At 43.7% G+C, this 13,107-nt stretch overlaps 1 protein-coding gene across 1 annotated transcript; it reads right to left on the bottom strand.

Annotated features, from left to right (window-relative positions):
- Positions 1-11,476: 11,476 nt before the first annotated feature.
- Positions 11,477-13,107, bottom strand: P2RY4 (pyrimidinergic receptor P2Y, G-protein coupled, 4). The gene has a single exon (XM_011943148.1). It carries the CDS (start codon positions 12,929-12,931, stop codon positions 11,834-11,836), a length of 1,098 nt encoding a protein of 365 aa, XP_011798538.1. The 5' UTR covers positions 12,932-13,107; the 3' UTR covers positions 11,477-11,833.

The following is a 13,107-nucleotide window of genomic DNA, read 5'->3' as shown; positions in this document are numbered from 1 at the left end:
GGTATGAATAGTGACTCTCTAATCTTCTTTATGGTGGACTTTATTTAAGCCATCGGTTGCAGTGTCTCATGCCTGTAATCCCAGCACTTTCAAAAGGCAAGGTGGGAGGGCTGCTTGAGTCCAAAAGTTCAAGATTAGCCTGGCCGACAAAATGAGACCTTATCTCTACAGAAGAAAAATTAGCAAGGTGTGGTGGCAAGCTCCAGTAGTCCCAGCCACTCGAGAGGCTGAGGTGGGAGGATCAATTGACCCCGGGAGGTTGAGGCTGCAGTATGCCATGATCATGCCACTGTGCTCCAACCTGGGTGACAGAGTGAGACACTGTCTCAAAAAAAAAAAAAGTAAAGTTACTATAAACATCTTTATGTGGCCATATATTTGTTTTGGGTAAATAGCTAGAAATATAATTCCTGGGTCATACGATAGGTGTATGTTTACTTATATAAGAAACTAACAGACTCTTTCCAAAAGTGTTTGTACCATTTTACACTCCCATCAACAATGTAGGAAATTTCTGGATGTTTCACACTCTCACCAACATTTGGCATTATCAGTCCTTTTAGTTTTAGCTGTTCTGGAGAGTGTGTAATAGTATCCCATGCTGGTTTTAATTTTCAGTTCTTTGATGACTAATAATGTTGATCATATTTTTCACCATGCTTGGCCACTAATAAATATATCTTCTTTTTTGAAGTATCTGTTTATATCTTTTGCCTATTTTGTGGGGCTGTTTGTGTTCTCATTCTTGAGTGTTAGCAGAAATTCTTTATACATCTTAGATACCAGTACTTTGTCAGACAGATGTTTTGCAAATATTTTCTCCCAGTCACTGGTTTGTCTATTCATGTGGTAATGGTCTCTCTCTCTCTCTTTTTTTTTATCTTTGGAGATGGAGCCTTGCTCTGTTGCCCAGGCTGGAAGTGCAGTGGCACGATCTTGGCTCACTGCAACCTCCACCCCCTGGGTTCAAGCAATCCTGCCTCAGCCTCCCGAGTAGCTGGGACTACAGGATCCCACCACCATACCCAGCTAAGTTTTGTATTTTTAGTAGAGATGGGGTTTTGCCATGTTGGCCAGGCTGGTCTCGAACTCCTGACCTCAGGTGATCCACCTGCCTCGGCCTCCCAAAGTGCTGGGATTACAGGCATGAGCCACTGTGCCCAGCCAGTAATGGTCTCTTTTGATGAGCAAAGTTTTGTTTGTGCTTTCATAGACTTTATTGTTTGGAATAGTGTTAGATTTACTGAAAATTGAGATAGCACAGTTCCTCTATTGTTAACATCTCACACTAGTACGGTATAGTTTTTACAATTAATGAACCAACATTGATACATTATTATTAACTACACTTTATTCAGAGATTTTCTTAATTTTTACCTAATGTCCTTTTACTGTTCCAGGATCCCATACAGGATATCCTATTACATTAAGGTATTATATGTTTGGCTCCCCTTGGCTTTGATGGTTTTTCAGATTTTCCTTGTTTTCAATGACCTTGACGCTTTTGAGGCATGCTGGTCAAGTACATTGTAGGATGTCCTGCTGTTGAAATTTGTCTGATGTTTTTTTATCATGATGAGACTGAGGTTATGGGTTTTAGGGAAGAAGACCACAAAAGTAAAGTGCCATTTGTCATCACCTTATAACTAAGACACATAGTATCAACAAGACTTATCAGAGTTGTTGTTAACCTTGATCACCTGGCTGAGGTAGTGTTTGTCAAGTTTCCCCACTGTAAAGTTACTCTTTTTCTCCTTTTCCACTCTGTGCTCTTTGGAAAGAAGTCTCAATAGTTCACCCTTAAGGAGTGGGGAATTATGCTCTCTATCCTTGAGGATGAAGCAGCTGTATGAATTATTTGAAATTTTTCTGGTCAGTGTGGTGGCTCAAACCTGTAATCCCAGCACTTTGGGAGGCCAAACCGGGCGGATCACGTAATTTCAGGAGTTTGAGATCAGCCTGGCCAACATGGTGAAACTCCGTGTCTACTAAAAATACAAAAATTAGCTGGGTGTGGTGGCGGGTGTGTGTAATCCCAGTTACTCGGGAGGCTGAGGCAGGAGAATCGCTTGAACCCAGGAGGCGGAGGTTGTCGCGAGCTGACATTGCACCATTGCACTCCAGCCTGGGTGACAGAGCAAGACTCCATCTCAAAAAAAAAAAACAAAAAACAAACAAACAAAAAAAACTGCATTGCAGATTTGTTTCTAGCAATTTTTACAAGTTTTTGATAAAGCCTAATCTATCAAATTATTTCATGTTTATTGTTTTCTGGGTTCTAATAAATCTTTGCCTGCCCCACAGAGTTCTTGCTTGTCTGTATTTTATGATCCTTGTGTAGTGATAACGCATTGCATTTGTAATAATGTAAGGCAAGTTTAAGTTTAAATTTTTTTGCTTTTTTTTTTTTTTTGAGACAGTCTCACTTCGTCACCAGGCTGGAGTGCAGTGGCGCAATCTCGGCTCACTGCAACCTCTGCCTCCTGGGTTCAAGGGATTCTCCTCCCTCAGGCTCCCAAGGGACTACAAGCGGATGCCACCATGCCCAGCTAATTTTTGTATTCTTAGTAGAGATGGGGTTTCACCATGTTGGCCAGGATGGTCTCGATCTCTTGACCTCTGCCTGCCTCGGTCTCCCAAAGTGCTGGGATTATAGGCGTGAGCCACCGCACCCGGCCAAGTTTCAAAAATTTAATAAAACTCCATAACTTTTCAGATGTGGGATTATTGCTCCTACATTTTTGGAATTTTATTCCTAATTCATTTTTAGACAGTTATGCCAGCCCTGCTTAATAAATTAAAAATAAATTTATTTTGGCAATGCCTTAATAAATTAAAAATAAAAACTGAAATTTTGAAAACCAAAGATGTTTAAAAATGCATAAAAGTTTTCCAAAACCATCTCTGGTGCACCAAAATTAACCAATATGTAAAGAATTGCTTTTGAATCAACGGTTGACAGTTCGGTTTTTCTGCTATCTTCTCACCTGGCAGGCTGGTCCTTTCCTACTTGGGGCTAGATCTTCCTTGATAACACAGGGCCCTGACAGGTCTTCCTGGACACTTCAGATATTCATTCATTCACTCACTTCATTCAGCAATATTTATTGACCACCTATTATGTTCTAGGCACTGGCGAAGACAGAGAAATAAGTCAGACAACTATGTCCTTAAGAACTCGATCTATTGGATGACTGCTCAAATTCAGTTGACGGTTATTAATGCTGATTTACTACATATTAAGCATTCTCACATGCAGACTGTATAAAACTTTGCATGTGAAATGGAAGTGACAATGTCAGACTACAATAGTATGTACACGACGAGTACAAGACAATTTGGAGGAATTTCAATTGTTGAATTCAAGATTTATTAGGTTCTTGGTTTTCTGAGAAGTTTGTAATAGATGTGATAGAAGATTGCATACTGTTAATCTTGCTTTTGTTACAGAACTTTCTCAGAAAGGAGTTTGGTTGTATTACAGAACGTTATCATGGGGAAATCAGTTTTTAAGTCAGAAGAAAAAAAACAAGCAGTATGTAACAGACCCTGCTAGTATCCTACCCAATACCTATTATCCCTGTCTTCTTTACTCAGAGAGCACCCTGTTTGGGGCAGCAATATACTCAGCTTCCCATACACACAACTGGGGGTGGCCACATGACCTAGCTGTAACCAGTGAAGTGTAAGCAGAAGTCTACTGGGTGGCGTTTCCGGAAAGGTTACTGTTTTCCTGATAAAGAAAAAGGGCTGCCAGGCGCGGTGGCTCACACCTGTAATCCCAGCACTTTGGGAGGCTGAGGCGGGCGGATCACAAGGTCAGGAGATCGAAACCATCCTGGTTAACATGGTGAAACCCCGTCTCTACTAAAAATACAAAAAATTAGCCCTGTCTCTACTAAAAATACAAAAAATTAGCTGGGCGTGGTGGCGGGCGCCTGCAGTCCCAGCTACATGGGAGGCTGAGGCAGGAGAATGGCGTTAATCCGGGAGGCGGAGCTTGCAGTGAGCCAAGATCGTGCCACTGCACTCCAGCCTGGGTGACAGAGCAAGACTCCATCTCAAAACAAAACAAAAAAAGGCTTAGTTGACCGGATTATTGAGTCCCTTGCTATATGCCTTTACTCCTTTCCTCCCATGTATAACACAGACAAGGTGCTTGGAAGTTGAGCAGCCATTTTATAACCATAAAGATGAAAAACATACATTAAGGAGATGGTAAAGCAGGAAGCTGTAAGCATTCTCTTGAGCATCTGCACATACCCTGTACTGCCGACCTGGGGATTTTTTTGTTAAAACAAACACACACAAGAAACACATAACTTGTTGAGCCCTCCCCATGGGTTCCTGTTACATACAGTGAAATGCATTCCTAATTGATGGACTACCTCAAAAGGGAAAGGTTTCCAGGAAAAGTATTTTACTTATTAATATGAGAGGGGAAAAACTTTTCCATCAAATCTGAAAAGCCATGCGATTTCCTGGAAAATGTAGAAAAGTGTTTACATTTCTACATACGGAAAAAGAAAAGAATTTCTCTTGGTCTGTATCTGCCCATGGTGGAGAGAAGAAATCTAGGAGTGCAGGAGACACAAGCTAACTCCTGCCCTCTGACTAGGTGGTTTCCAGATAGTAGGTTTCTCTTACTAGAACAGTGCCTCCTAAAATGTGTCTCGGCATAGGAGGTCCTTGAGGTGTGCCTTGCAGGAAAAAATGATTCCTTGGTCCCTAAGTCTGGTAAGTACTGTATATAGAACCCCTCCTCTTAGAAATTCACAGTGGATATTATGATGTTAAGGGCTCCAGATAAATCCTGTAGTAAAGAAACCTGCTTAGCAATATTAAACCCAGCCCCTTCAAAACTTAGTAGCACCTGGAAAATGTACTTGAGAAAATTTCATTAGAGAAATAAAGACAAAAACATTAAAAAAAATCAAACCTGCTTAAATCCTCAAAGAACCAGAACAACAGCTACCCTCTGGAAAGGGATCTAGCAATATTTAGAGTGGGTAAAAAAAAAAAACGTTTTATTCACATTGCAGATAGACGGCTATTGATTTAGTGAAGGGAATGAGACATACAAAGAGCAGTAAGTTAAACATCAGTGAGAGGTAACACAAATTGGGCAGGTGCCATCGGCGTGGTGATCCCTGAGAGGATATCAGTTAATTCTTCTCTTGAGTTTTCCCAGTACATTTGTTTTCTTTCATTTTTTTGAGTTGGAGTCTCACTCTGTCACCCAGGCTGGAGTGCAGTGACATGATCTCGGTTCACTGCAACCTCCGCCTCCCAGGTTCAAGCGATTCTCCCGCCTCAGCCTCCCGAGTAGCTGGGATTACAGGCGTGCACCACCATGCCTGGCTAAGTTTTGTATTTTTACTAGAGACAAGGTTTCACCATTTTTGCTGGGCTGGTCTCAAACTCTTGACCTCAGGTGATCCACCTGCCTCAGCCTCCCAAAGTGCTGGGATTACAGGCGCGAGCCACCGCACCTGGCCCCAGTACATTTATTTCCTTCTTTCCGTCAGTAGATCCAAAAACAGGACTAGGACCCCAAACTGTGGTACAAAATAGACAATAATAACCAGCCCGCTTCAAGAAAGATTTCATCTTCTTCTCTCTCTGGGAGAGTTCTTACATTTTAATAATGTATACTGTGACTCAAGAAGGGATAGTTTTTCTTCCCATCTTGTGACCCAAATACATAAGCTCTGGTAATCAAACCTATACCAAGGTACCCTCATAGACAGACTCACTCTTTGGTTCCACTCAGGTATTTCTGCTCTTCCTTTTGATGACAAGCCACATCTCATCTCATATGGGAAATAGCAGCTCTGCAGGTTATGGCAAGTAACCCATTCACTGGGTTATTCTGAAAACTTTGGAAAGAGGTGTGGTCATCAAGAAACTTTGGAAAGAGGTGTGGTCACCAAGAAATCCATGTAAAAAGTTCTTGATTACAAAAGTTATTTAAAATTGTCCTCTTAGTCAATGCCATCGGCTATTATCTATTGTATGCATAAACCCAGTTTGGCAGAGAATCAAGTATTTCTTATTGAGTGTTTCTGACCATCACATCCTCCTTGAATTCTCTTAGGCACTTGGCACTGTTGATTGCTTTCTTAATCTTTCTCTTTTTTTATTCAAAGTTTTTGTTTTTGTTTTTTAAATAACTATCCTAAATCCCTGTTTTTGAAACTCTCTTCTCCCTCATGCAATGCCAGAGTCCCAAACTGTTTCCTCCCAATCCATCGCTATGGCCATCCCTTGGTGATCAGTTCTTTGCCCTCTGCTTCTCACACTCGAAGGTTCTTTCTTTGTCATGATCTTAACTATCATATCTAAGCAGCAGATTCAAATATAGAGTTCTGGTTCCATGATCTATGGCCATACCACCATGAACGTGCCCAATATCATGATCTCGGAAGCTAAGCAGGGTTGGGCCTGATTAGTACTTGAATGGGAGTTCTTGTTCCATGTCCAGCTATGCTAAAGTTGAAAACCATTGAAAGGAAGTTCCCACCCACAGGAATTGTAAGTGATGTTTTGTCATCCGGCACTCCATTGACTCTTTGCAACAGTCTTGTGAAATGGGTATTCTTATCCCAATTTATCAATGAGGAAACTGAAGTTCAGTGAGATCAAGTAACTTGTCTGAGATCATGCAGCTAGCAGGTATCAGATCAATGATTCAAAGCCAAATCCAGTTATCTCATGAAAATTGTTCCTTCTCTCTACTACACCTTATCGCTTCCTTTACCAAAATGCTGGCTTTCATCACATCAATGAAGGAGAGCAGAGTCCTGAGTGAAGCATTTAACTTAATTAGCTGGGGATTGTTGGATGAAGGAAGAGAAAACATAAGCAAAGTGAAAGCTCAGAATGTGTCACCTTCCCCTCCTCCCTACATCCAGGTTAGCCTTACAGACAGGCCAAGTAGTGAGTAGCCCACAGAGTGGAATGTGAAAGATTCTGGTTATGTCTACTTCCCCTCGAAACATCTTTCCAATGCCCTTCTACCCGCCTTGTTCCTAAAGTCCCCTAGGCCTTTAATTCCTTGGGGTTCCTGTGGCCTCTCAAAGTGGAAATATACCTGGAAAAAGAAACAATAAACTGCATTACTAACATATAATCATTCAGAAAATATTTATTAAGCACCAGAATCTGAAGAGGTACTTAGAGCTTCACCAGAATCTGAAGAGGTACTTAAAGCTGAGATTATTATCTTCTTTTTACACATGATGAAATCATGGCTCGGAAAGTCTGAGTGACTCATTCAAGATGACACACCTGAGCCCCATTTTCTGAACCAGAGCTCAGACTTGGGTCTTCTGATTTTCTGTTCTATGCTCTTTCCTTTCTATCACAGTAACTCAAGGGGTTTATAGGTGGGAACTCAAGACAAAAGTACATGAATAGTTAAATAATAATTCAAGATAACAGTAGAATTAATGTTAGAAGACAATAAAAGTGTCCAATGACTGATAGAGACAATAATTACTCTAGGAGTGACCTGTAAGGTCACTGTGGGTAAGAGTCAACAGAGAAGGCCTCAAACAGGAAGCAGGACTAAAGCCTGGCCTTGGAAACTGAATAGAAAAAGGGCAGCCCAAGAAGAAAGGGAGGGCATTCCAGTGTGGGGGACAGGAAGAATAAAGACAGAGGTGAGAAAATCCAAGTCTTGTTTGGAGAGAGAACGAAAAGACTAATTTAGCTAGATCTAGAAGAGAGACTTTTACTGGGGAATAATGGAAAATAAGATTCAAAAGACCCTCTTGAATTTCTGACAAAAGGATTTTGACTTGTCTTGTGGACAATAGTGAACTATGAAAGAATTTTGAGTAAGACAGTGAAACTCTGAATGCAGTGTGTGGGTGCACTAATATGGCAATATGCATTTTAGAGGATGTCTTTCGATAGGAAGAGACTGGAGATAAGGAAGACTAGTTAGGAGCCTATGACAGTCAGGGATAAGGTGACAAAAGCCAGTATTAGAATGGTAGTGCTGAAACTAAAAGGAAGGCCAATTGTAATTGGCAAGATGAAAAAAGAAATGTCAGAACCTGTGAAATAGGGAGAGACAAGAGTTGAACTTGCCTGAGAGTCTTCAAGCCTAGCTGACTTGAAAGAAGATGCCATGAACATAAATTAGCAAGACAAGTAGACAAACTGGTTCAGGGAGTTTTGCTTTTGACATCTTGGGGTGGAATTAACAATGGAAGGTCCAAGTGAAACTGTCTAGTAGGCAATTGAAGATGTAGAGGTGGAGGTTAGGAGAAGGGAAGGCCTAGAATTGAGTTGGCTTGGAGTAATGGTATATAAGGAGCCCTGGGAGTCAGGAGACCTGGGACTTTGCCTCTTCTCTGCCACTAACTTAGTGAGTCACGAGCAAGCGACCTCTCTGGGCCTATTTCCTTCAACGTAAAGTGAGGGGGTGTGCAGACCCTATATGATCTCTGAGGTACTCTCAAGGACTATGAGTCACCTGCAGTATGTTCTCTCCAAGGCAAAATCAACAGTCCGATGAACAAAGGGCATTAAATAATCCCCAAATGCTATGACTCTGTGACCGATCTCAGGAATGCTATTTACTTAAGGAGCAAAAGAGAGTCAGCAAAGGAGACAGAAAGCAATCAGAGAGATAAAAGCATGAGGAGAGAAATTCTAAAGTGAGAGGATAAAACAAGGAACTAAAATTAAAAGTATCACAATAAATAAGATAAATATTTACATCAAATAATGACAAAGGGATAGCATGTTTATTAAGTAAAGAATACATTTAGATATATAAGAATACCACTAGGGTGCCAACTGAAGAAAGATGCAAAGAGTAAATATATGGGAAAGAGTTCAATCCCATGAGTAATCAAAGAAATGAAAAAATATGAAAATAATGTTTAACCATCTAAGGAGATTTCTTCTAAAGTCCAATGCTAGCACTGCAAGGGAACTGGAACAACTCATATGTCATTGTGGTGTGGAAAATTTTTGCAGTCGTTTTGGCAATCATGATCCATAAAAACGTTCATGCTCTTTGGTCTGGTAATCCCGCTTCTGGGAACTTATCCTAGAGACAGAATTACAAAGGTGAAAAAAATCTATACACATTAAGATGTTCAAAGCACAGAAAAATTGAAATATATCTAAATATTCAATAATAGGGGAATAGTCAAATAAAATGTAATCTACTGACAGGTGTAATTTTATGAGGCAATTGAAATAATAGACATGAAAGACTATAGCAACCAGGGAGAATATTTACAATAAAAGGTTTCTAGGCCAGGCGTGTAATCACGCCTGTAATCCCAGCACTTTGGGAGGCTGAGGGGGCAGATCACTTGAGGTTGGTAGTTCGAGATCAGCCTGGCCAACATGGTGCAACTCCATCTCTACTAAACATACAAAAATTAGCCGGGCGTAGTGGTGCATGCCTGTAATCCCAGCTACTCGGGAGGCTGAGGCAGGAGAATCACTTGAACCCGGGAAGTGAAGGTTGCAGTGAGCCGAGAATTATGCCACTGCACTCCAGCCTGGGCAATAGAGCAAGACTCCGTCTCAAAAAAAAAAAGAAAAGATAAGAAAAGAAAAGACAAACGACAGCAGGGTTAAGGTGTCAGTGGTAATGCTTTGTTTTTTGTTTGTTTGTTTGTTTGTTTTTAAGGTGGGATAAAATGGGTGATGGAAGAGACTTGAAATAATGAAGAGAGGTAAACAAAGGAATAAGAAAGGGGACCACCTCTTATTCTGGGAACTTCAGGGAAGAAAAGGAGAAAGACAGGGCAAATATAGAGTAGTTATCATGAATGATAACTGGAAGTTGAAGCGTTAGAGCTTCTCAGTTTTGTAGGAGGCAAGGTAACTCTCTTAAAAGATCACAAGAAAGAGATAAATTTGGGGCCTGCTGGAGGTGGAAAAGACAGGAAACAGCTGCTGTGGAATGTTCTCTAGGAACACACCAGGCTAAGAGGAATGAAGCTTAGACGTAGTTCCAGGATGTGAAGTTTTAGTGAGTCAAGCCAGCCTTGTCCTCTGGTTTCGTCTGCAATTTCCTCCAGTCCTAGAAGAAAGGAGATTGGCCCAAGGTGAAAGTCAAGGTGTTTAAAGCTAAAGTGCAAGGGAAGACAGCCCTAAAGTAACAGATGAGAAAATTGGCCTGAGTCAGTTGGGATGGAAAGAGCAGCTTTACTGGGTGGGGACAGCAGGTTAGGGGAGGTGATGGGCAAAGAGGCCATGGTCATAGGAATAAAAGGAAGAGAGTGCAGATAAGGAACAGTGTATGTAACAGTGGCTGTGAGACTGGGAGAACCAGTAAGAAGAGGAGAAAAAAGCCGGTCCATTTACTCCTAATGGCAGGAGTCCTGCGTAGCAAGAAGGTCCTGGATATCTAGGGAGAAAGTAGGAGCCTTTCAAAAAACAAGAAGGGAAATTTAGGGAAACTGAAGTCATTTTTTTCTGCAGTCCAGCCCCAGACCTACTCTATGGAGAGAGACCCCTTAGAAGCCAATAAGAAGTTGGTATCATTAGATAAGTAAGAGATCAGAGACAGGTCAGCAAGGGTGGGAAAAAAAGAAAGGCAAGGCTGGGGTCTGACTCAGGAGACCAACAGGCTGGAAGGTGATTTCAAAGGGAGAAGGCCTGTATGTGTGAGCCCACCCTTCTCAAGAATGCCTGCCAAGAAATTCTTACTTCCCAAGGCTTTAGGGGTTAGCTTCTCAATTTCCAATGCACCCCGCTCCCCTCTGCAACTTGATCCGATAAGCCTGTAAGTGCCTAAGATGGCACTGGAAGAGAGAAGCAATGAATGGGTGGGAAACTTTAAAAAGAACTTTCCCAGTCCTAGTGCTCCACCCTGGCCTCAAAGTCCTGAAGCCTGATCTGAAACAGCTGGTGACAGATTTATCATTTATTTGGGGCAGGAGCTAGAGAAAGGGGAGAGATCAGTGAAACACTAGCTCTGGGCGTCAATTCCTGTCACCACCATCCTCTGCACAAATCTGCTCTACTCCTCAATGCCGGAACTTACAGCCATAGACATGAGAGCTCCAGCCCCTCAGTCTGAGCCATCCACTTGTCCTTTCATTAAGTACAGGAGAGCTGTCATATACATGTTCTGAGTAAACATCATAAAGAAGGTCCAGTCCCATTCCTGTCCTAAAGGCTGTTATCAGCTAAGGTCCCCACCCCATCACAGAACTTTAATTCATGCTGCGCACTAGTTCAACAGTGTCAGGCCCCCAGCTATATGCGGGGACCCTGGCATGCAGGCTCCCTGGGATCACACCCTATTCCAGTGCCTCGGTAAGCAAGACTATGCTGTCTTTGAGGGAGAACCAGGAAGTTGGTGTGGGTGCTGCATATGGCACATCCTCGGCATCTGTGATATGGAAGTTGCCTCCACTTCCTGATTCTGGTTATCACCATCAGATATGTCAGGCCAATCCTGAGATGACTCTGCCTGATCCACCCCTTCAGCTGAATGCTCTGGTCTGGCTGGAGAAACACATGCTATAGGAGGCTGTGGGGGAAATGGGACAGGGAAAGAGGACTGGGGAAGATTTTCAGGAAGACTTGTAGGACCAATGGCCCCAGGAAGGGACAGAAACAATGAGAAAGGAGTAGAAGACTGGCATTGGCTAAAAAAGAGTGGGCAACTGAAGGGGTCATGAGAGATGAGATCACCCATAATGTCCCTGTCTCCCTGCAACCCTCAGGGTGAGGGCTTCTATCCAGAGCCTGGAAAACAGGAGGAAGCGCCTTACCAGATATCACTATTGGGTTCCCTCACCTCTGCCCTGCACTCACCCCCTTTTCTCTCACTTCCCGGCTTCCCATGTTACAATCTATCTGCCCTAGGAGTAGAGAAGCTGCTGTCCTGGGGGGTGGCTGCCCACCTGCAGCTGCTATTCTCAGGCAGGGACACTAGGGCCAGGGAAGAGGCAGCCGTGCGGGGCTGGGGCTTGCCACCACCACAGAGCTGATGGAGCTGACGTCGATATTTGTCCCCAGTGAGCAAGTAGAGCACAGGATCCAGGCAGCTGTTGGCACTGGCCAGGGGCCGAGTCACTTTATAGACCACGTTGACAATGTTCAGCACTCGGCAGTCAGCTTCCAACAGCCTTGCCAGGTAGTAAATGGTGCGGGTGATGTGGAAAGGCACGAAGCAGACAGCGAAGACAGTCAGCACCACAGCTATGGTGCGGAGAGATCGGAGACGAGAAGAAGACTGTGCAGCACCTGGCAAGGGCTGATACAGGCGACGGGCCATGAGCCCATAGCAAACAAGAGTGACCAGGCAGGGCACGCCAAAGAGCAGCCCCATGACCGCCGAGCTGAAGTGCACATAGTGGTCAAACTCTTCAGGCCGAGTGGTGTCATGGCACAGGACGGTGGTCCCTTTGGTGCTGGTTGTGACGAAGAACAGGTTGGGCACGAGGCAGCCGGCTACGACCAACCAAACTGCCAGGCAGATAAGGCCTGCGAGGCGAGGGCGGCCCCAGCGTAGTGCCCGAAGTGGGTGGCAGATGCCCAGGTAGCGGTGCACGCTAATGCAGGTGAGGAAAAGGACGCTGCAGTAGAGGTTCCAATAGAAAAGAAAGCGGACGAACTTGCAGATCTCAGTGCCAAAGGGCCAGTGGTTGCGGGCTGCATAATAGTAGATGAGGGTGGGCAGCGACAGCACATACAAGGTGTCTGACAATGCCAGGTGGAACATGTAGGTGGCAGTTGCATCCCAGGGTCGGAGGTGGAAGATGAAGAGCCATAGGGTTGGGGCGTTAAGACCCAAGCCCAGTACAAAGACAACTGCATAGCTCACAGGAAGCAGGATGAACTTGAAATCCTCATCAAACCAACAGTCCAGCTCCACCTCACTGCTGCCAGGACCTGGGCTGAGGCTGATGGATCTCAACAGCGAGGACGCTGTACTGGCCATGGTCCCCCTGGAGATGGAAAGGGGAGAAGTGAGGGTGGCAGGATTTCCCTGCCCACCCCTATCCCTGAGCTGGGGCAAAAAATGCAGAGAGCAGGGAGAGCAGTGGCTGAAGCACTAGAGAGAGCTGACAGGAGTGCATCTGGGTGCACTCAGGCTAGCCAGGCCCCTACCCAAGC

The sequence above is a fragment of the Colobus angolensis genome, unplaced genomic scaffold (genome assembly GCF_000951035.1).
Source record: "Colobus angolensis palliatus isolate OR3802 unplaced genomic scaffold, Cang.pa_1.0 Scaffold216, whole genome shotgun sequence".
Classification (NCBI taxonomy): domain Eukaryota; kingdom Metazoa; phylum Chordata; class Mammalia; order Primates; family Cercopithecidae; genus Colobus; species Colobus angolensis.
This window is presented reverse-complemented; position numbering and strand designations above follow the sequence as displayed.

Coding starts and splice junctions, on each gene's coding strand:
- P2RY4 (XM_011943148.1), bottom strand. CDS start 12,931: ATGGCCAGTACAGCGTCCTCGCTGTTGAGATCCATCAGCCTCAGCCCA.